This window comes from Gadus chalcogrammus, chromosome 2 (assembly GCF_026213295.1).
Source record: "Gadus chalcogrammus isolate NIFS_2021 chromosome 2, NIFS_Gcha_1.0, whole genome shotgun sequence".
NCBI classification, from domain to species: Eukaryota; Metazoa; Chordata; class Actinopteri; order Gadiformes; family Gadidae; genus Gadus; species Gadus chalcogrammus.
Window position 1 is genome coordinate 23013544 of NC_079413.1, and position 19942 is coordinate 23033485.

A 19942-nucleotide genomic window follows, 5' to 3' on the forward strand; every position below is an offset into this window, starting at 1 on the left:
ACGCCATTTTGTAACACCGTCCCACCAAATTGTGCAGATTAGGATATAAACCAGACCTCATTGACTTAAACCCTGCAGTACTAGGCATCATGGGTCAGGAAATTCTAACAGGGATTCTTGGAATCATTGAAAAATGACATCCGCTTTAATCCGGTACTCATGAACTGGGGTTTACCCAAATTCTTGTTATGCCGTTAACAAACGAAGGTGCCATTTATAACATTAACCAGAAACATAAGTTTCACAACTAGATATCCTTTGTCTTTATTGGTCAGACAAATACAGAACAAAGATGATGTGAACATTGTTTTAATTCCTCAGGCTTCCAAGGCATAGACATGTTTATTTAAATACAGTAGGGGAAAAAGGTAGGGAACACAAGTGGACCGACTCTTCCGAACTTCCTGGAAGGTCGAGTTAAGGAGGATCAACCGGCATCTGGAAAGAAAGAAAGAAAGAAAGAAAGAAAAGGTAAGGGCTCGATGCTTTCAAACACGATTTCCCAAGACAATTCATAATATATAGCTGATGCATTGCAAATCAACTGTAAACTACACCTGTTAAAAGGTGCCGTTTAGAATTGTGGCAGAAATGTGTTTTAAATTACAGTATGAACAATTTATCCTGTTATATGGCGAGCCCATGTTTTTACAATGCATAGAATGACCTAGTTTTAGAGTAAATTAACTGAATTAGGATGACAAGGCTCATCTCTTGACACTTGGCCTTTCAATGCCATCATACACTAACGTTTTGGTAGAACTCGTCTCACTTGGAGGTGATCAGTTGAGTGCTAGATGCCACTAAATACTACACACTTCCCCTTAAATACTACACACTTCACCTTAAATACTACACACTTCACCTTAAATACTACACACTTCACCTTAAATGTTTTGGAATGTAGGTGAATGAAGCGCAGAGATACTTGCCTGAAGTATGTGACAAACTATTCATAAACATCTTTCTTGTCGGCAATGTACTGTACAACGTCAGCGGGCGACATCAGCTTCTCTCCATCTGCGTCTGGGATCTCAAAACCTGCCAAGGAAAAACAGTTTAAGACAAGTACAACTATCTGGTGAGACTAGATAAAAACAGGCAGAACACCCATGACCAAATGTCACTAGCATGTTTGGGACAACCCAGCACTAAAAGCCTGACTTAATGTGAGATGTACATGTATCTGGGTTGAAGTGTGTTGTCCAACACCATTAACAAACTGATAGTCTCTGACTGAGACCATTTTTTCCAATGCATTGTGTGATGTGCTCCACAACCCAACTTAAATGCTTCCTTAAACCCAACATGTGCTTTGCCTATACTAAAGTTTAAAACAAGAGTGACAGGCGTGTTTCTCACCGAATTCATCCTCCATGGCCATGATGATTTCTACCTGGTCCAAGCTGTCCAGGCCGAGGTCTTTCATAAAGTGGGAGGTGGTCTGGAGCTGAAGACCAGAACAGCAACACATTTAGGGCCGGGGTGTTGCATTGAACAAAATGCAAGCGCGATGTACTTCAGCTGTTGTGATTACCATCTTATTGTTATCAAGTTAAGACAACACTACCGTGTAGAAAGGGAAAAAAGTATTAAAAAATATATATATATATATTTCATTATAATATATTGTACTCTTCACCTTCTCGGGGTTGACCTTGTCGTACAGCTTTAGCACGTACATAACCCTGTCCCTAATCGTCTCCAGGGTGAGCGGGGGCAGGTCTCCATACTGTCGGCACCAAACGCTCACGATAGAGACCTGAAGGGGGAGGAGGAGGGTGACCCTTATGGCACATGCATAGCGGAGGATACATTGTCCTGCTAGCCTTGATGGCGCAGCATAACAGGAAGCGTTTAATCAAGGCTGAAACAGACTCCACCGCCAAGTTTAAAGCCGAACGAATGTCATCGCAATGAATCAAACCATGTTCCCACACTGAGGGAAACATTTACACCAATAGCCCAGCAGAACTTAGGTTTACCATAAGCATTTAAGTTATGAAGGAGACGTCAAAAGGCGCACTATGGTCCGCCAGTCATACTTAGAATCCATCGTGGTGAATATCATTATTATAGTTGCACGTTGTGGGATGTTTAATAGTATGGATCCATTAATCAGTACGATACCAACAAGAGTTTGACCAACAAGCTAATGTCAATCAAGTAACGTTAGCTAGCTTAAAATCCTTAGCCGACCTAAAGTCCTTCGTTGTGTTCGACTCCGACTGAAATAAACTCACAGATCAAAGTTGTCCTTTCGACCACCAAACGTAAAGATAATATGCAAGTTATCCTAACATACATAAGGGTGATGCTGTCAGCTAAGCTACTGGTCGGAGGTGAAAGGCGCAGGTAGGTCATATTAGCCAACCTCTACCGCTAGGCCGAGTCCTCCTCTCCGAACTCACCCGGCTCTGCTCCAGCACCCGGCTCCGCTCCGCGTTCGAGATGACCGAGAAGGACCGGTGGCTCGCCGAGACCGGTGCGGCGACGGCCCTTACCGCAAGGTTACCCCCAGAAACCCTCGCCGAGGAGCGGGCTAATGTGCGCACACACTGTGCTAGGACACGGGACGCCATGATTGAGAGAATGCTGCTCGTTGCCTCCCAGCATGCAATGCGCGACAAGGCGGTGGGTGCCTGCAGACTGTTAGTGGGCGTTACTTTATCCTGGGAGGGTGGGCGGTTCGACACCAAGGCGTGCGATTGGTTGATCGAAGCGTTCGTCAACCTCGTTATGTAGCCTTCACGCTGACGTCAAGGAGAGTTGCAATCATGGACCTGGTTGCAATACGTTGAAATTGTGTATTTGAGAGCACGATGGACTGAATGAAGTTGAAACCATGGCTAAACAATAGATAATGCATACCAAGGAAGTTGAAAATCGTTTACATTGGCAATAGCCATATAAATGCGCATTAGGAATAAATACCATTTAAAAAAATAAGTATGAACAAATATGTAAACACTGTTTAATTGTTGCACTGCAGTTGGTTTGTTGGCATGGAATACATTCGGGTTTTTCATTTGATCCCCACTACACACTATCACGTAGCACAGACGTTAAGACGTTGAAGGCTGAGCTGAGGCCTTGAGAGCTTGAGGCTGATTTAGCCATCATGGAGGAATATCCCATACAAAAAATATATGATCTTAAAGAACCAGTAGATGGCGGCAGATCCTCACTACTTCCTGCAAATGGAATCATATAAAAGTGAACATTGGGATAATACTGCGAATGCAACGTTAGAACATGAAATGGAATAAACATAGACTTTACCGTCGAGGCTAAGGTTAAAAGAATCTTAAATTTCTCCAAAAAATAAGGGTAAATGATTAAGAACAACCTAATATGAACCCAAACAGAATAATATTAAAGTGACCATACCTACTGTTAATTGTAATAATAATAACAATGATCAAAACCTCAATACGGATAAAGGCAGAAAAATATGACCAATCTGATGAAATGGGTGTGAAATAATGCTTATACCTTTTTATCTTCACCTGAATCATATTTATAGGTGCTGTAACTAAAATTTTAGAGCTATAATTTGAGTGTGATTTTTTTATGCTATTAGAGAGTGAAATATACCTTGAGAGTTTCTGCTATGAGTTTACTGCTCCTGACTCTAAAGGGCAAAGTCGATTTTTTGAATTTTTTGGTCTAATAAGTTGAATAAAGAAAAAATCCTGAGGTATTTGTCTAAGTAACGTTAGAAAAAACCTTTTTAAGCTTTAAAAATGGTCACTAACGTGTCGAATTTTATTTTTATTTATTCAAGCGATAAATACGTTTATTTGTCTATAAAAAAATAATTGGAGGTAGCTTCCGTCCAGCCACAGTACTTCCGTCCCGCCTGGGTGTTCTGTCACGCCAGGGTGTTGTTCTCCGGGGCTGCAGCTGGATACGATTGGAGTGTTCTCGTGAACGACACCTCATGCCGCTCTTGTGATTCTACTTCCGTTCGGCAACTCGGGCGAGATTTTGATAATAGATTTGCCCAGTTGGTGACGTATGGTTTACTAGTGATGCGCATGAACATAGCGGAACATGAACGTTTTACCCAATATAAAAGAATCAACCATCATATCACGTACTTTACTATTGATTGACGTTGTAACCGTCTGCTGGCATCGACTTTGCTCACGTTGTGTAGGTGAGAGCCGGGTTGATTGAAACACGGGACGATTGAAACACAGCGATTTCCTCGAAAACCATGCAAGTCTGTCACGTCAAATTTCGTCGCTACGTTCAGCACGCAAAGACGACCCATTTTGTGTGATGACGTCATACCGTTCAAATGTTATCCCCGCGAACTAGTGGTGGATTTAATGATTTGTTTCCGTGACCCAGTTCGCGTGATTCAGTTCGCCACGAGGAGTCGTTCGCGAATCGTTCGTTCGTTCGTTCGTTCAGTCGAGTTTCCGGTAGCACTAACTCCACTGAGTCTGACTGACTCAGCTGAGAACCGTGCAATGGGGTCCATTCCATGATGCGATTTACCGCTACCGGAAACCAGGCTGAACGAACAAACGATTCGCGAACGACTCCTCCTCGTTCAGTCGAGTTTCCTGTGAATAAATTCACAGGAAACTCGGTGGAGGAGTCGTTCGCGAATCAGCCTAGTTTCCGGTAGCGGTGAATCGCATCATGGAGTGCACGCCATTGCACAGTTCTCAGCTGAGTCAGTCAGACTCAGTGGAGTTAGTGCTACCGGAAACTTGTTCGTTCGTTCAGTCAAGTTTCCAGTGAATCGAGTGGTGAACGAGACGAACGAACGAACGAGAGAAACCGGTTCGGTTCGTTCGTCCTAAAGACTCGTTCATTCGAACCGGTTCGCGAACGAACGAGCTCAGCCAACACTACCGCGAACCTGTTTTTGAGTGCGGAAAGTAAAATCTTCTGTGGGGTAGTTTTTTGTAATAAACAGTTGTGTTTTTTGTTTCATGGCATAATAATAGGACAATACAACAGATGAATTAGTATTTAAACCTGTCCTAAAGTATGAAGTGTGTCAGAGTTTTGAAGTTAAAAAAAGGTTTAAGTGCCAGTAGTCGCTGTCGGGACGATTGAAACCCTTGTTTCAAACGTCCCACACGTCACCAGGTTGTTTAAAATAAATAACAGGATGTTAAACTATGCATTCCTAAAAATGACTTAGGACAGGGAAATAAGTAAATTAAATAAAAATGTAGCCAACTGGTATAAAAGTAGAAAGGTGAGTTTTTTTTAGTATCTTGACAATTATGCACAGGACCAAAATATTTTTTTACCTATTTATATTACGAGAAATTATGTGAAATTTTAGCAATGACGAGTACACTAGTATGTTGTCTGGTATGAGTAAGGTCAATAGTTTCTGTTTAAAATATGCTGTTTCATTCGTCCCGCATGTGTGTTTCAAACGTCCCGACTAGGCGGGGCGTTTGAAACAAATGTTAACTTACGTTCAAAGTTAAAAAAAACAGCGCGATCATCAAACATAAGATTAAATTACACTTGTAACTAAGAGAATACACATGTGAGTTGTTGATCACATGATGAAATTATTTCTAGAGGCCTACGTAACGTCATCTTTGAAAAAGACGTTAAACTGAAAGGTGTTTCAATCGACCCAGCTCTCCCCTACTGGTAAACCAGCTCTAGATAAGGGCAGTGTAGCCTTCTGTACAGTGGCACTACAATGTGCTCTCATAAATAAAAGCAAGAGGATAGTAGGTGATAGGCTACAAGGAAATAAAGGCGTTCGAACTTGAAACTGATCCTTCCAAGTTCTGTTTAGTGACTAGTGTTTTTTTATCGGATTTAAAAAAAAACTGCTGTGAAGAACTTTTAGATTCCGAACGCAGTGCACATGAACGGTCGCTGTCGGGAACACGCGTAAGCGTGGGCATCTTCATTGACGACCCGTCTCGTTATCACCAGGACCGTGGACGCGCCTTTATTTTAGTTTGATTTAGGCATCTCGCCCTCTTCCACTCTTTTCTGCCCTCTCTCTTCACAACTCGCCAATGGGACCCACACCAACTTTCATCTACATCCAGAATAAATGTAACTCGTTAGTAGTGATTTAAGTCATATTCTATTTTAATTATATTCTATTCTATGTATGGCCTCTACCATGCAAGCAATTGGAGCTGATTGGGTGGATAAATTCACCACTTTATACTTTTTGCTTCTCCGTAACCTCGTTCCCAGATAATCTCCTGCTTTAAATGATTGACATGAGAGAAGGCGGGACTTCCAAGCCTGATTTCGACGAGGCAATGCCAATTTCAGGTAACTAGATTTAGCAGCCAGAGAAGACAGAGGTTTACCCGTTTCTGTTTCGTTTTGGATTTTTACTTTTAATTTCCTGCAATTTCATGACCTTCTCTCATCCTCCTTTGAAAGCACAGACCAACAGTCTTTGATGTGGCTACTAGCTGCAGCTGCCTGCTTTCCTTCTACCCCTCCCTTAGAAAATGCCCATTCACTGAGTCTGTGGCTGGGTCCCTTAAGGTGAGACATCACCCCGGATACATAAGAATCACTTTAGATCATCATCGTCATCATCATCATCACATTATGGATTTATGAACCCCCCCTTCCCACTTATGAATGAATTACATTTGTTTCATTAATGTCAGAAAAGTTATGTTTTTGTTCCTAGTCAAGGAGCTCTCTCTCTCTCTCTCTCTCTCTCTCTCTCTCTCTCTCTCTCTCTCTCTCTCTCTCCTCTCTCTCTCTCTCTCTCTCTCTCTCTCTCTCTCTCTCTCTCTCTCTCTCTCTCTCTCTCTCTCTCTCTCTCTCTCTCTCTCTCTCTCTCTCTCTCTCTCTCTCTCTCTCAGGATACCCATTTTAAACTAGGACAGCACTCTGAAGGCTTACCTTGACATTTCCAATTTAAGTGTGTTCTTTTATTCTCCCTCACATCCGTCACCAGAGCTTAATAACGCCGTCGAAGACAAAACCCACGTGTTAACCAGACTGCTGCTTTGTAAAAGCTTAGATTCCTTACCCTGACTCAAGTTTTGTCTCGAACAAGAAACTTGTTCTGCGATATGAAAAGGTCATGGTGCTCTTTCAATGTCTAGTCCTTTTGCAAATTGGCTTCCTCCGTCTTGTCCTATGAGCATGGCCTTTGGTTAGCAGTGTATATCTCTTCTTTCATGACATATGCTTTTACTTTCATTCATTCTTATATATTTAAATATTGACTCATATTCATTTGGATGTGGTCGTGTTGGATGTGACACTATGTAGCCTTTTTGGACGCCCAGAAAAAAGAGAAACGAGAAAGAGATGTACTAAAAGGTTTGATCGAATAGACAACACACACTTTGATTCCTCCGGAGTCAACAAACATCTTCTCTGAGGGGCCGTTTTGCCCAATCATTCGCAGCATTTCTTGTTTGTTTGCTCAGTTTACAAAGGATTATCTATCTCCACCACAGCCGAGGGGCTCGCGCTGACCGGAATAATACCAAAGAAGAGAAACTAAAGCACACAGCATCATCGGCCCCCCCCATCGCGGGCCCGTGTGCAGTCTGTGTGCTCGGCCCCTGTGTCCAGGACCCCCTAAGGCCCCCGGGGGCCCAGAGTCCTCCTGAAATTGGGCTGCATCGCCCTGGGTGGGCCTCCCGGAACACACTTTGTACGCCGCCAATGAGGAGGCGTTCCCGCTGGGAAGGTCTCGCCGTTTCTCATCGGTGTCCTGGCCACACAAATGATACTGGCTTTGGGGCGCAGGTGTTGACGCATGGGGCCGGTCGTCGGGGGCCCATCGGGCAAAGCAACCGCCTCGCTACGGTCGGGTTCATGGGAGGTTTGGACCATTAGGAGGGGCAGCGGGTTCTACAGGACGCTGTTAATCCTCCGGTTAAGAGAGCACGTGTTATAATGAGACAACGAGAGTCGTGTTAAGTGGTGCAGGAGTCCTAGTCTCTTCCTGTAAAATACAAGAGGAGGGTCAATGGCTCCCTGAACTCATATAATGAAGTGGGACTGGAGAACCGGGCTGCGGCTCTCCTAGTGATGGGACTTCAAGAATAATGAAGTACTTATAGATAGAAAGAAGGAGGGAAAATAGGAAGAATAAAGCTTAAACTTTCCACTGAGACTTCAATTATCGTGTGTCCAACGTGGGCCCCTGACTCAGCATCCAGGGGTCAGAGACGGACGAACCCGCTGCATGCAAATGCACACGCAGGCCAGACAATCACAGAAGCCATCTTCTTGTTTGGCAGGCAGTGGCATGCTTGGTTAAACAACGATGAATGAAACGTGTTCGGGGAACGAGATGTGAAACACATTCCAGACGCGCTAAAGAAACAGCGCAACCTATTTCCAGCATTATGGTCGGTCCCTAACCTCATACGTTCCGCTGGCTCTCAGTCCGACATCCCATAGTCAGAGGGTGAGAGACAGAGGGCAAATACCTCGCAATCTGACGGCCTTCTTCACATTCTGTCTGGGCTGTTTCCCTGGTCGTATACGTGCTGGAAGAACCTCCATTTAACAGGAAGGAGGTTTCTGCTCGGCTGGAGCCTAGCTATATACCGCCAGGACCGAGAATCCCATGCATACTGTGGGCGGAATGACAATTGCTTATTGCGATGTCTCCCACACCCCTTCTTGTTTCTCCCGCTCCTCGCTGCACATTGAGGACATGGATGTGTCACAGGGTTACAAAGTACTGCAATAACAGAACCTCCGCTGTTAGGTTTTGGTGTCTTTTAAAGGATTTTGGCGTGTTTGTTAAGACCCCAGGTTAACGGTGACGTCGTCTGTGTCAGGATGTAAATCAGATGTGTTTTTTGTTCTCTGTCCTGTCGTGGATTTGAACGTTTGTGGGAACTCTTGGAGAAGGCTACATGCAGGGCAGTTCCAATGAGCTAACCTGGGTTGGACATCACAAAGATACAGCTATGGGAACTGCCGAACACTTGTTTGAGATATAATGGATGTCAATGGATGGCCTGCTGCCCGATATCGAACCTGTCTAAGAAGTGAGAAGGGCTGAGTCGAACAAAAGTCATGGCTGATTTGCATTTAGCAGACGCTTTTATCCAAGGCAGTCAACCACATAGGTGTCACACACAAACACACACACACACACACACACACACACACACACACACACACACACACACACACACACACACACACACACACACACACACACACACACACACACACACACACACACACACACACACACACACACACACACACACATTTACGGCGGAGTCAACCTACAAGTATCCATACACTCAGACACACACACACACACACACACATTTACCGTGGAGTCAACCATACAAGTATTAAACGCAAACACATACATTTACGCCGGAGTCAACCAAACAAGTATCACTCACAAACACACACACACACGCGCACACACACACACACACATTTATGGCGGAGTCAACCATGCGAGGGGACAGCCAGCTCGTCATAAAGAGGTGTCTTGCTGAGGTCAACCGGCTCTACCTCCCGAGCTCCTGAGTGATTGAAGATTTACATCTCAACACAGACGAGCTCGACCATTAACCCGGGATCTCCACCGAACGGGGCCTAATCCGGTACGTCGTAAGACTGCATTAACATATTTCCACATCCTACGCAGACTTTGGCGTGCCATCTGGGATCAGATCACACGTCACATTTCTGCCGGAGCTTAAAAACGTCGGGGAAATACATTTGGTGAAAGAAAGCGTGGAAGGGTGGTTAAAAAAAAAATGAAAAAAGAGGCATGATCAAATCGGAATCTGCTCATGAATGATAATGTGTTACATGTGGAACATCACACGCCACATGCCCCCCTGTCCCCGTCCCTTTCTCAACGCTCCCTTGAGGAGGCCGTGTGCCGCATGTGGCGTGTGATGTTCCACATGTAACACATTATCATTCATGAGCAGATTCCGATTTGATCATGCCTCTTTTTTCATTTTTTTTTTAACCACCCTTCCACGCTTTCTTTCACCAAATGTATTTCCCCGACGTTTTAAGCTCCGGCAGAAATGTGACGTGTGATCTGATCCCAGATGGCACGCCAAAGTCTGCGTAGGATGTGGAAATATGTTAATGCAGTCTTACGACGTACCGGATTAGGCCCTTCGTTCGAGATCCCGGGTTAAGGTCGAGCTCGTCTGTGGGAGATGTAAATCTTCAATCACTCAGGAGCTCGGAGGTAGAGCCGGTTGACCTCAGCAAGACACCTCTTTATGACGAGCTGGCTGTCCCCTCGCATGGTTGACTCCGCCATAAATGTGTGTGTGTGTGTGTGCGCGTGTGTGTGTGTGTTTGTGAGTGATACTTGTTTGGTTGACTCCGGCGTAAATGTATGTGTTTGCGTTTAATACTTGTATGGTTGACTCCACGGTAAATGTGTGTGTGTGTGTGTGTGTGTCTGAGTGTATGGATACTTGTAGGTGACTCCGCCGTAAATGTGTGTGTGTGTGTTGTGTGTGTGTGTGGGTGTGTGTGTGGTGTGTGTGTGTGTGTGTGTGTGTGTGTGTGTGTGTGTGTGTGTTGTGTGTGTGTTGTGTGTGTGTGTGTGTGTGTGTGTGTGTGTTTGTGTGTGGACACCTAGTGGTTGACTGCCTTGGATAAAAGCGTCTGCTAAATGCAAATCAGCCATGCTTTTGTTCGACTCAGCCCTTCTCACTTCTTAGACAGTTCGATATCGGGCAGCAGGCCATCCATTGACATCCATTATATCTCAAACAAGTGTTCGGCAGTTCCCATAGCTGTATCTTTGTGATGTCCAACCCAGGTTAGCTCATTGGAACTGCCTGCATGTAGCCTTCTCCAAGAGTTCCCACAAACGTTCAAATCCACGACAGGACAGAGACAAAAAACACATCTGATTTACATCCTGACACAGACGACGTCACCGTTAACCTGGGGTCTTAACAAACACGCCAAAATCCTTTAAAAGACACCAAAACCTAACAGCGGAGGTTCGTTATTGCAGTACTTTGTAACCCTGTGACACATCCATGTCCTCAATGTGCAGCGAGGAGCGGAGAAACAAGAAGGGGTGTGGGAGACATCGCAATAGCAATGTCATTCCGCCCACAGTATGCATGGGATTCTCGGTCATGGCGGTATATAGCTAGGCTCCAGCCGAGCAGAAACCTCCTTCCTGTTAAATGGAGGTGCTTCCAGCACGTATACGACCAGGGAAACAGCCCAGACAGAATGTGAAGAAGGCCGTCAGATTGCGAGGTATTTGCCCTCTGTCTCACCCTCTGACTATGGGATGTCGGACTGAGAGCCAGCGGAACGTATGAGGTTAGGGACCGACCATAATGCTGGAAATAGGTTGCGCTGTTTCTTTAGCGCGTCTGGAATGTGTTTCACATCTCGTTCCCCGAACACGTTTCATTCATCGTTGTTTAACCAAGCATGCACTGCCTGCCAAACAAGAAGATGGCTTCTGTGATTGTCTGGCCTGCGTGTGCATTTGCATGCAGCGGGTTCGTCCGTATCTGACCCCTGGATGCTGATCAGGGGCCCACGTTGGACACACGATAATTGAAGTCTCAGTGGAAAGTTTAAGCTTTATTCTTCATATTTTCCCTCCTTCTTTCTATCTATAAGTACTTCATTATCGTTGAAGTCCCATCACTAGGAGAGCCGCAGCCCGGTTCTCCAGTCCCACTTCATTATATGAGTTCAGGGAGCCATTGACCCTCTCTTGTATTTTACAGGAAGAGACTAGGACTCCTGCACCACTTAACACGACTCCGTTGTCTCATTATAACACGTGCTCTCTTAACCGGAGGATTAACAGCATCCTGTAGAACCCACTGCCCCTCCTAATGGTCCAAACCTCCCATGAACCCGACCGTAGCGAGGCGGGTTGCTTTGCCCGATGGGCCCCGACGACCGGGCCCCATGCGTCAACACCTGCGCCCCAAAGCCAGTATCATTTGTGTGGCCAGGACACCGGATGAGAAACGGCGAGACCTTCCCAGCGGGAACGCCTCCTCATTGGCGGCGTACAAAGTGGTGTTCCGGGGAGGCCACCCCAGGGCGATGCAGCCCAATTTCAGGAGGACTCTGGGGCCCCCGGGGGCCTTAGGGGGGTCCTGGACACAGGGGCCGAGCACACAGACTGCACACGGCCCGCGATGGGGGGGGCCGATGATGCTGTGTGCTTTAGTTTCTCTTCTTTGGTATTATTCCGGTCAGCGCGAGCCCCTCGGCTGTGGTGAGAGAGATAATCCTTTGTAAACTGAGCAAACAAACAAGAAATCTGCGAATGATTGGGCAAAACGGCCCCTCAGAGAAGATGTTTGGTGACTCCGGAGGAATCAAAGTGTGTGTTGTCTATTCGATCAAACCTTTTAGTACATCTCTTTCTCGTTTCTCTTTTTCTGGGCGTCCAAAAGGCTACATAGTGTCACATCCAACACGACCACATCCAAATGAATATGAGTCCATATTTAAATATATAGAATGAATGCAAAGTAAAAGCATATGTCATGAAGAAGAGATATACACTGCTAACCAAAGGCCATGCTCATAGGACAAGACGGAGGAAGCCAATTTGCAAAAGGACTAGACATTGAAGAGCACCATGACCTTTTCATATCGCAGAACAAGTTTCTTGTTCGAGACAAAAACTTGAGTCAGGGGTAAGGAATCTAAGCTTTTACAATGCAGCAGTCTGGTTAACACGTGGGTTTTGTCTTCGACGGCGTTATTAAGCTCTGGTGACGGATGTGAGGGAGAAGTAAAAGAACACACTTAAATTGGAAATGTCAAGGTAAGCATTCAGAGTGCTGTCCTAGTTTAAAATGGTATCCTGAGAGAGAGAGAGAGAGAGAGAGAGAGAGAGAGTGAGAAGAGAGAGAGAGAGAGAGAGAGGAGAGAGGAGAGAGGGAAGGAGGAGAGGAGAGAGAGAGGGAAGAGGGGAGGAGATGAGAGAGAGGAGAGAGAGAGGAGAGAGATGAAGAGAGAGAGAGAGAGAGAGCTCCTTGACTAGGAACAAAAAACATAACTTTTCTGACATTAATGAAACAAAGTAATTAATTCATAAGTGGGAAGGGGGGTTTCATAAATCCATAATGTGATGATGATGATGACCGATGACGATCTAAGTGATCTTATGTCCGGGGTGAGTGTCTACCTTAAGGGACCCCAAGCCAAAGACTCAGTGAATGGGCATTTTTCTAAGGGAGGGGTAGAAGGAAAGCAGGCAGCTGCAGCTAGTAGCCACATCAAAGACTGTTGGTCTGTGCTTTCAAAGGAGGATGAGAGAAGGTCAATGCAATTGCAGGAAATTAAAAGTAAAAATCCAAAACGAAAACAGAAACGGGTAAACCTCTGTCTTCTCTGGCTGCTAAATCTAGTTACCTGAAACTGGTATTGCCTCGTCGAAATCAGGCTTGGAAGTCCCGCCTTCTCTCATGTCAATCATTTAAAGCAGACGTAAAGAGGAGATTATCTGGGAACGAGGTTACGGAGAAGCAAAAAGTATAAAGTGGTGAATTTATCCACCCAATCAGCTCCAATTGCTTGCATGGTAGAGGCCATACATAGAATAGAATATAATTAAAATAGAATATGACTTAATCACTACTAACGAGTTACATTTATTCTGGATGTAGATGAAAGTTGGTGTGGGTCCCATTGGCGAGTTGTGAAGAGAGAGGGCAGAAAGAGTGGAAGAGGGGAGATGCCCTAAATCAAACTAAAATAAAGGCGCGTCCACGGTCCTGGTGATAACGAGGACGGGTCGTCAATGAAGATGCCCACGCTTACGCGTGTTCCCGACAGCGACCGTTCATGTGCACTGCGTTCGGAATCTAAAAGTTCTTCACAGCAGTTTTTTTTTAAATCCGATAAAAAACACTAGTCACTAAACAGAACTTGGAAGGATCAGTTTCAAGTTCGAACGCCTTATTTCCTTGTAGCCTATCACCTACTATCCTCTTGCTTTATTTATGAGAGCACATTGTAGTGCACTGTACAGAAGGCTAACACTGCCCTTATCTAGAGCTGGTTTACCAGTAGGGGAGAGCTGGGTCGATTGAAACACCTTTCAGTTTAACGTCTTTTTCAAAGATGACGTTACGTAGGCCTATACAAATAATTTCATCATGTGATCAACAACTCACATGTGTATTCTCTTAGTTACAGTGTAATTTAATCTTATGTTTGATGATCGCGCTGTTTTTTTTAACTTTGAACGTAAGTTAACATTTGTTTCAAACGCCCCGCCTAGTCGGGACGTTTGAAACACACATGCGGGACGAATGAAACAGCATATTTTAAACAGAAAACTATTGACCTTACTCATACCAGACAACATACTAGTGTACTCGTCATTGCTAAAATTTCACATAATTTCTCGTAATATAAATAGGTAAAAAATATTTTGGTCCTGTGCATAATTGTCAAGATACTAAAAAAAACTCACCTTCTACTTTTATACAGTTGGCTACCATTTTGATTTAATTTACTTATTTCCCTGTCCTAAGTCATTTTTAGGGATGCATAGTTTAACGTCCTGTTATTTATTTTAAACAACCTGGTGACGTGTGGGACGTTTGAAACAAGGGTTTCAATCGTCCCGACAGCGACTACTGGCACTTAAACCTTTTTTTAACTTCAAACTCTGACACACTCATACTTTAGGACAGGTTTAAATACTAATTCATCTGTTGTATTGTCATATTATTATGCCATGAAACAAAAAACACAACTGTTTATTACAAAAAACTACCCCACAGAAGATTTTACTTTCCGCACTCAAAAACAGGTTCGCGGTTTAGTGTTGGCTGAGCTCGTTCGTTCGCGAACCGGTTCGAATGAACGAGTCTTTAGGACGAACGAACCGAACCGGTTTCTTCTCTCTCGTTCGTTTGGTCGTCTCGTTCACCACTCGATTCACTGGAAACTTGACTGAACGAACGAACAAGTTTCCGGTAGCACTAACTCCACTGAGTCTGACTGACTCAGCTGAGAACTGTGCAATGGCGTGCACTCCATGATGCGATTCACCGCTACCGGAAACTAGGCTGATTCGCGAACGACTCCTCCACCGAGTTTCCTGTGAATTTATTCACAGGGAAACTCGACTGAACGAGGAGGAGTCGTTCGCGAATCGTTTGTTCGTTCAGCCTGGTTTCCGGTAGCGGTAAATCGCATCATGGAATGGACCCATTGCACGGTTTCTCAGCTGAGTCAGTCAGACTCAGTGGAGTTAGTGCTACCGGAAACTCGACTGAACGAACGAACGATACGAACGATTCGCGAACGACTCCTCGTGGCGAACTGAATCCGCGAACTGGGTCACGGAAACAAATCATTAAATCCACCACTAGTTCGCGGGGATAACATTTGAACGGTTTATGACGTCATTACACAAAATGGGTTGTCTTTGCGTGCTGAACGTAGCGACGAAATTTGACGTGACAGACTTGCATGGTTTTCGAGGGAAATCGCTGTGTTTTCAATCGTCCCGTGTTTCAATCGACCCGGCTCTCACCTACACAACCGTGAGCAAAGTCGATGCCAGCAGACGGTTACAACGTCAATCATAGTAAAGTACGTGATATGATGGTTGATTCTTTATATTGGGTAAAACGTTCATGTTCCGCTATGTTCATGCGCATCACTAGTAAACCATACGTCACCAACTGGGCAAATCTATTATCAAAATCTCGCCCGAGTTGCCGAACGGAAGTAGAATCACAAGAGCGGCATGAGGTGTCGTTCACGGAGAACACTCCAATCGTATCCAGCTGCAGCCCCGGAGAAACAACACCCTGGCGTGACAGAACACCCTGGCGGGACGGAAGTACTGTGGCTGGACGGAAGATACCTCCAATTATTTTTTTTATAGACAAATAAACGTATTTACGCTTGAATAAATAAAAATAAAATTCGACACGTTAGTGACCATTTTTAAAGCTTAAAAAGGTTTTTTTCTAACGTTACTTAGACAAATACCTCAGGATTTTTTCTTTATTCAACTTATTAGACCAAAAAATTCAAAAAATCGACTTTGGCCCTTTAGAGTCAGGAGCAGTAAACTCATAGCAGAAACTCTCAAGGTATATTTCACTCTCTAATAGCATAAAAAAATCACACTCAAATTATAGCTCTAAAATTTTAGTTACAGCACTATAAATATGATTCAGGTGAAGATAAAAAGGTATAAGCATTATTTCACACCCATTTAATTCAGATTGGTCATATTTTTCTGCCTTTATCCGTATTGAGGTTTGATCATTGTTATTATTATTACAATTAACAGTAGGTATGGTCACTTTAATATTATTCTGTTTGGGTTCATATTAGGTTGTTCTTAATCATTTACCCTTATTTTTTGGAGAAATTTAAGATTCTTTTAACCTTAGCCTCGACGGTAAAGTCTATGTTTATTCCATTTCATGTTCTAACGTGCATTCGCAGTATTATCCCAATGTTCACTTTTATATGATTCCAATTTGCAGGAAGTAGTGAGGATCTGCCGCCAGCTACTGGTCTTTAAGATCATATATTTTTTGTATGGGGATTTCCTCCATGATGCTAAATCAGCCTCAAGCTCTCAAGGCCTTCAACTCAGCCCTTCAACGTCTCTAACGTCTGTGCTACGTGATAGTGTGTAGTGGGGATCAAATGAACAACCCGAATGTATTCCATGCCAACAAACCAACTGCAGTGCAACAATTAAACAGTGTTTACATATTTGTTCATACTTATTTTTTTAAATGGTATTTATTCCTAATGCGCATTTATATGGCTATTGCCAATGTAAACGATTTTCAACTTCCTTGGTATGCATTATCTATTGTTTAGCCATGGTTTCAACTTCATTCAGTCCATCGTGCTCTCAAATACACAATTTCAACGTATTGCAACCAGGTCCATGATTGCAACTCTCCTTGACGTCAGCGTGAAGGCTACATAACGAGGTTGACGAACGCTTCGATCAACCAATCGCACGCCTGGTGTCGAAACGCCACCCTCCCAGGATAAAGTAACGCCCTAACAGTCTGCAGGCACCCACCGCCTTGTCGCGCATTGCATGCTGGGAGGCAACGAGCAGCATTCTCTCAATCATGGCGTCCCGTGTCCTAGCACAGTGTGTGCGCACATTAGCCCGCTCCTCGGCGAGGGTTTCTGGGGGTAACCTTGCGGTAAGGGCCGTCGCCGCACCGGTCTCGGCGAGCCACCGGTCCTTCTCGGTCATCTCGAACGCGGAGCGGAGCCGGGTGCTGGAGCAGAGCCGGGTGAGTTCGGAGAGGAGGACTCGGCCTAGCGGTAGAGGTTGGCTAATATGACCTACCTGCGCCTTTCACCTCCGACCAGTAGCTTAGCTGACAGCATCACCCTTATGTATGTTAGGATAACTTGCATATTATCTTTACGTTTGGTGGTCGAAAGGACAACTTTGATCTGTGAGTTTATTTCAGTCGGAGTCGAACACAACGAAGGACTTTAGGTCGGCTAAGGATTTTAAGCTAGCTAACGTTACTTGATTGACATTAGCTTGTTGGTCAAACTCTTGTTGGTATCGTACTGATTAATGGATCCATACTATTAAACAACGTGCAACTATAATAATGATATTCACCACGATGGATTCTAAGTATGACTGGCGGACCATAGTGCGCCTTGTGACGTCTCCTTCATAACTTAAATGCTTATGGTAAACCTAAGTTCTGCTGGGCTATTGGTGTAAATGTTTCCCTCAGTGTGGGAACATGGTTTGATTCATTGCGATGACATTCGTTCGGCTTTAAACTTGGCGGTGGAGTCTGTTTCAGCCTTGATTAAACGCTTCCTGTTATGCTGCGCCATCAAGGCTAGCAGGACAATGTATCCTCCGCTATGCATGTGCCATAAGGGTCACCCTCCTCCTCCCCCTTCAGGTCTCTATCGTGAGCGTTTGGTGCCGACAGTATGGAGACCTGCCCCCGCTCACCCTGGAGACGATTAGGGACAGGGTTATGTACGTGCTAAAGCTGTACGACAAGGTCAACCCCGAGAAGGTGAAGAGTACAATATATTATAATGAAATATATATATATATATTTTTTAATACTTTTTTCCCTTTCTACACGGTAGTGTTGTCTTAACTTGATAACAATAAGATGGTACACAACAGCTGAAGTACATCGCGCTTGCATTTTGTTCAATGCAACACCCCGGCCCTAAATGTGTTGCTGTTCTGGTCTTCAGCTCCAGACCACCTCCCACTTTATGAAAGACCTCGGCCTGGACAGCTTGGACCAGGTAGAAATCATCATGGCCATGGAGGATGAATTCGTGAGAAACACGCCTGTCACTCTTTGTTTTAAACTTTAGTATAGGCAAAGCACATGTTGGGTTTAAGGAAGCATTTAAGTTGGGTTGTGGAGCACATCACACAATGCATTGGAAAAAATGGTCTGTCAGAGACTATCAGTTTGTTAATGGTGTTGGACAACACACTTCAACCCAGATACATGTACATCTCACATTAAGTCAGGCTTTTAGTGCTGGGTTGTCCCAAACATGCTAGTGACATTTGGTCATGGGTGTTCTGCCTGTTTTTATCTAGTCTCACCAGATAGTGTACTTATCTTAAACTGTTTTTCCTTGGCAGGTTTTGAGATCCCAGACGCAGATGGAGAGAAGCTGATGTCGCCCGCTGACGTTGTACAGTACATTGCCGACAAGAAAGATGTTTATGAATAGTTTGTCACATACTTCAGGCAAGTATCTCTGCCTTCATTCACCTACATTCCAAAACATTTAAGGTGAAGTGTGTATTTAAGGTGAAGTGTGTAGTATTAAGGTGAAGTGTGTAGTATTTAAGGGGAAAGTGTGTAGTATTTAGTGGGCATCTAGCACTCAACTGATCACCTCCAAGTGAGACGAGTTCTACCAAAACGTTAGTGTATGATGGCATTGAAAGGCCAAGTGTCAAGAGATGACCTTGTCATCCTATTCAGTTATTTACTCTAAAACCTAGGTCATTCTATGCATTGTAAAACATGGGCTCGCCATATAACAGGATAAATGTTCATACTGTAATTTAAAACACATTTCTGCCACAATTCTAACGGCACCTTTTAACAGGTGTAGTTTAAGTTGATTTGCAATGCATCAGCTATATATTATGAATTGTCTTGGGAAATCGTGTTTGAAAGCATCGAGCCCTTACCTTTTCTTTCTTTCTTTCTTTCCAGATGCCGGTTGATCCTCCTTAACTCGACCTTCCAGGAAGTTCGGAAGAGTCGGTCCACTTGTGTTCCCTACCTTTTTCCCCTACTGTATTTAAATAAACATGTCTATGCCTTGGAAGCCTGAGGAATTAAAACAATGTTCACATCATCTTTGTTCTGTATTTGTCTGACCAATAAGACAAAGGATATCTAGTTGTGAAACTTATGTTTCTGGTTAATGTTATAATGGCACCTTCGTTTGTTAACGCATAACAAGAATTTGGGTAAACCCCAGTTCATGAGTACCGGATTAAAGCGATGTCATTTTTCAATGATTCCAAGAATCCCTGTTAGAATTTCCTGACCCATGATGCCTAGTACTGCAGGGTTTAAGTCAATGAGGTCTGGTTTATATCCTAATCTGCACAATTTGGTGGGACGTGTTACAAAATGGCGTCCGCAATACTGTCCCTATCAGTTGCAGGACCCCCTGTAACCAAAACCTGTGTAAATTCAGGCAGTTTTTTTTAAAAGAAAGTTGAGGCCCCATAAAAAACCATAATGCAGACTGATTCCCCAAAAAAAGTGAAACTCGTGGATGGGTGGAGAAGAAACAGGAAAGGAGACGGTGGCCACTCAACAGTTAGTCCTTTATTGAGGGTTGTACCCAAGTTATACAGCTTTGTATGCTGACCACTGGGGGCCAGGAGATTACCAACACTTATCAGTATACAGAGTACAGCCAACAGAAGACCTAATACCGACTACTCTACACC

At 44.2% G+C, this 19942-nt stretch overlaps 2 protein-coding genes across 2 annotated transcripts; one reads left to right on the top strand and one right to left on the bottom strand.

Annotated features, from left to right (window-relative positions):
• Positions 1–179: 179 nt before the first annotated feature.
• On the bottom strand, positions 180–2639 carry LOC130401611 (acyl carrier protein, mitochondrial-like). The gene is made up of 5 exons (XM_056605500.1): positions 2412–2639; positions 1643–1762; positions 1363–1450; positions 933–1041; positions 180–438 (listed from the first exon to the last, which is right to left on the bottom strand). Exons 1-4 carry the CDS (start codon positions 2580–2582, stop codon positions 950–952), a joined length of 471 nt encoding a protein of 156 aa, XP_056461475.1. The 5' UTR covers positions 2583–2639; the 3' UTR covers positions 180–438; positions 933–949.
• A 14386-nt stretch (positions 2640–17025) lies between these two features.
• Positions 17026–19358, top strand: LOC130401687 (acyl carrier protein, mitochondrial-like). The gene is made up of 5 exons (XM_056605609.1): positions 17026–17246; positions 17889–18008; positions 18199–18285; positions 18604–18713; positions 19191–19358. The coding sequence occupies exons 1-4, from the start codon at positions 17076–17078 to the stop codon at positions 18694–18696; spliced, it is 471 nt and encodes a 156-aa protein (XP_056461584.1). The 5' UTR covers positions 17026–17075; the 3' UTR covers positions 18697–18713; positions 19191–19358.
• Positions 19359–19942: the final 584 nt, after the last annotated feature.

Excerpts from the sequence above, each read along its gene's own strand:
- LOC130401611 (XM_056605500.1), bottom strand. The coding sequence starts at position 2,582 with ATGGCGTCCCGTGTCCTAGCACAGTGTGTGCGCACATTAGCCCGCTCC. Across the intron at positions 1,763-2,411 it reads GGGTGCTGGAGCAGAGCCGG|GTCTCTATCGTGAGCGTTTG; the intron begins GTGAGTTCGGAG and ends CTCCCCCTTCAG. Across the intron at positions 1,042-1,362 it reads GGCCATGGAGGATGAATTCG|GTTTTGAGATCCCAGACGCA; the intron begins GTGAGAAACACG and ends TTTCCTTGGCAG.
- LOC130401687 (XM_056605609.1), top strand. The coding sequence starts at position 17,076 with ATGGCGTCCCGTGTCCTAGCACAGTGTGTGCGCACATTAGCCCGCTCC. Across the intron at positions 18,009-18,198 it reads ACAAGGTCAACCCCGAGAAG|CTCCAGACCACCTCCCACTT; the intron begins GTGAAGAGTACA and ends TCTGGTCTTCAG. Across the intron at positions 18,286-18,603 it reads TGGCCATGGAGGATGAATTC|GGTTTTGAGATCCCAGACGC; the intron begins GTGAGAAACACG and ends TTTTCCTTGGCA.